General features: G+C 35.3%; 1 protein-coding gene across 1 annotated transcript; it reads right to left on the minus strand.

Annotated features, from left to right (window-relative positions):
- Positions 1–1,274: 1,274 nt before the first annotated feature.
- LOC116165726 (protein YIPF6-like) lies at positions 1,275–2,474 on the minus strand. Its single transcript, XM_031480390.1, has 7 exons — positions 2,307–2,474; positions 2,130–2,252; positions 2,003–2,081; positions 1,909–1,951; positions 1,726–1,854; positions 1,520–1,677; positions 1,275–1,466 (listed from the first exon to the last, which is right to left on the minus strand). Exons 1-7 carry the CDS (start codon positions 2,331–2,333, stop codon positions 1,345–1,347), a joined length of 681 nt encoding a protein of 226 aa, XP_031336250.1. The 5' UTR covers positions 2,334–2,474; the 3' UTR covers positions 1,275–1,344.
- Positions 2,475–3,904: the final 1,430 nt, after the last annotated feature.

The raw sequence follows: 3,904 nt of genomic DNA on the forward strand, positions 1-3,904 counted from the left end.
TACGTTCAGCCGACACAACTGTTGAGACGTTGACTTTACGGAGTGCTGAATGTGACTTCTGGTAGATCTGGTGGAGATGGAAGTCGGCTTCACATCTAACATGTCGTGTCAACAAAACCGTTCAGGCATATGTTGACGTTTGCTACTAAAACACGTTCACGATGTATGTCAACAGTTGCGTCGGCTGAACAATTGTTTAAATAGTTTTTAAATAATGGCTGAACGTACCCATTATTATATGTACACAAAACCGTTGTATGTGTATGACAAGTAGGCAATAACAATCGCCTACGACCTACATAGCGATCAAAAATGAGTGACCGTCTAGTCATTTTTGGAATTTTTGTTTACATGGGAAATCCTACTTAACTTGAACTTTCAAAGGCGACTCGACAGTCACTCATTCTTGATCGCCCGTTATAACGTGGCGGTAAAAAACGTTATTAATTAATTATATTTAAATAAAAATATACAACAATTGTTATTAAAAAATTGCTTCATAATAAATAACACAGATATAATCGAGTTTTTACTCTCCCTCTATATCTATTTAATTGAACCTAGGTAAATTAAGGGTTTGACATAATAAATTGTGATGTACCAAGTCGACAGCTCCCGCGCTAACAGCGGGAAAAACACGAACTCTGAACACAGTATAGTAAAACAAACCTCACACTCAACAATGGCCGGACCCAAGCTTACTTATTATCGAAAAGGTGGAACGCAAATAATACATCTATCGAGTTTGAAAAGCAAAAGAAAGTTTATTGAATAAATAATTGATCAAAAGTGTAAAGGAATCAAAACCCAGAACTCATGGGACAAAAGAACCGCGCTGAAGAAAATTCTGAATCACTGTTCACAGAGGCTACATATGTAGGGGGAAAATCTAGAGCAAGAGACCTAATTGTGGAAGACGCTAACACATTTTACATCACATCTACAATATACAAAAATTAACAATCCGAGGAAGTACCTACTCTTGAATCTGAATAATTTAAATCTGACGTTAATTTAATACATTTCATCAGGTAAAGAAGGGTCATCCCAAGTAGGATTAAAGGCAATTCCAAACCTTTCCCATTTGTAAAAGAATAAAACATTCCGAAGTTGCTTACATAACATTGTTAATTTGCTGGACCTCTTTCCGGTCCATAAGGTATCCGAAGATGCTGGATATGGTAGCCTTAAACTAAAGTTATATTTTGAGATGAATGCTGCTACGTATCTTTATCACTTCTGCATCTATACCTCTGCACGGACGAAACAGTTGATTACAGCACTTTGTATATTTGTCACATTTATTTACAAAAAAATATATTTACAAACTTAGCTGGTATAAGTTTAAGATACGTTAGTATGAGAAATAACTAGCCATGAAATTATAAAATAGAATAAAAAAATTGGATAAACTGCAAGAGCTTTACGTCCTGGCTTTTGACTATCCCCTAAGAAAACCGTGGAGGCTATAAAGAAACAAAATTAATAAAACTCGCAAATTAGCACACATATCTCTTACCATACGTAGCCCACGCAAAACCAACCATCGATACAAAAAATCGAAGGAAAAACAGGAAATTTGTATGTTCTGCTATCAAAATAATACGACACAATATCAATGCGACTGCTGTCGGCAATAAGCAATAGCCTAAGACGCATACGCTTTGAAAGAATGATCTGGAATGAACTCTGGTCTATTAAAGTCAAAATGATGAAGTAACTGACATATTTCCACCTAATAGTTTCGAATTAAGTGTAACTATCATCGAACCGATCCAAACTATAACGAACACTTCTGCAAATTCTGGACCTCCATCATTGTAGTCGTCCGCTCGACTCGAACCTTGCAGAATCCTTAAACAAAACATGTTATTGATTGGCTACTTGACCATTTTCGGTAATACACACATAGCCATGAAAGTGCACAAAAAAAGCGGGCCCCAAAGATCCCCTGAAAGACACGTAAACATAATTGTTGGTCATCAGTACGCGAGACACTTACATTCCTTCAGTAACGCCTTTTTCTCCTTGGGAAAAAGCACGTACATAAACTTAATCGCGACAGCTTTAACATCCCTCAACTGAAACAATAGGATTACGCAGCTGAAAGTGTATGCATTACAGCTTACTATAGTCTCCCGAATCGGTTCGTCAAGAGTGTTAAAATCGGGTTCGCCCAGTTTGGTAGCATTCGGTTTGCCTGGAATTGACATTTCGCCTTCTACATAATCCCCCACATCATCATCAAACATCTACAAGTAAACAAAATCGTTAATTTTAGGTTATATTACAAAAAATGAAGATACCTCCAATTTTGTTTCGGTCATAGACATCCTGATTTAGTTTGTTGTAAAATTTAACATCCAAAAACGAAGTTTTTGAAGTTTGCCTCCGTCACTTAAACGTAATCATTTTTCATTTCGTTTACGTTAGTCCCTCTTCAAAAATTAGATGTTAATATGATAAAGTAGTTGTTCTATATTATCGGTAAAAACTCAAATTGTAACCATAACCGCATGTGAGGAACAATTTAGCATTTTTCATTTTCTTTTAACTTTGTTTATCTGTTGCAATTATACTATTGGCATTTTTCTGTTAAATTTATGAAAAGATTTCGGGGTACTGCTGTTGTATCAATAAATATGTGGTGTTTCTTAATTGAGAAATATACGAGAGACTTTCCAGTGTGCCTCGTAACCCGTAGTTCTCAATATTATGAGTACACGAAAGATGTCACTACCTATTATACTAACGCATCTAACGCGTATTTTACAATTTTATAAACTGTTTCTGAAGTGTTTTATTTGTTTATGTTTGTCTTGTTTAATTTTGTAATTCTTAATCATATCTTCAACGAAATTAGACGAAATATTTCTGTCTTTGTCTTATATTTGAATCATTAAAGTTATTTATTTAATTATAATTATCTGTCTATCTGTGTGGTGAAAGAAATAATTAAAAATGAAACATCGAACAATGGGAATGGACAAGATTTATTATACCACCACCTGATAACCCAATATGGCCCTCACAAAAATGTCAAACACAATAGCGACTCTCGTGCATGTTGGAGCCCAGTGACAATTGATGTTTGCAAAACGTTCCATTCCCTGCATGTGTTATGTTACTATCTAAAGAAGAACCATTGATTTTTTCAACGTTTATTAACGTATACCGATACGACCTTGCACTTTAAATACGTTTTTATCCACCGATTTGAATTGTCAGTGCCCTCCAAATGGGCTGACAAATAATTGACGAATCTGCTACCATAATCAAGTAACGGGCGATCGAAAATGAGTTGCTGTCGAGTAGCCTTTGGAAGTTCAAGTTCTGTACGATTTACCATGTAAACAAAAATTCCAAAGGTGACTTGACAGCAACTCATTTTTGATCGCATTGTATACCTACTTAAACACAACACTGAAATGTCACGCAGAACGGGGGGCTAACACTTAAAAAGAATAAAAAAGACTGCCACTCCACTATTCTCACTAAAAAGACTGACAAGGCCACAAACACTTACAACCAAAATTTAATTGCATTTATCTTTACATATTTAAATCACACTCGGCTTGCCTAAATTACAAGAAACTCTAAATTTACTGGGTTCGTAATGATACCTGACACCTTAAAACTAAATTAAACCTTAACTTTCCACTACCTACCACCTACCCATAAAATTTATCCACAACACAATGGCACTTGTATAACCATGACGCTATGAAGACTTTTTTGTTGAATTCATAACGCTATCTTTAATTGTTGGTTCTGATGATGATCTTCAGTGTACTTAGTTAAAAAAACATGATGTAGACGAACCATCAATTTTATAACGACGAATTTGACTGACGCAAACATTTGACGACCTACATTTCAACACGGTCCCAATAAACAAACTTTC

The sequence above is a fragment of the Photinus pyralis genome, unplaced genomic scaffold, assembly GCF_008802855.1.
Source record: "Photinus pyralis isolate 1611_PpyrPB1 unplaced genomic scaffold, Ppyr1.3 Ppyr1.4_LG3a, whole genome shotgun sequence".
Lineage (NCBI taxonomy): Eukaryota > Metazoa > Arthropoda > Insecta > Coleoptera > Lampyridae > Photinus > Photinus pyralis.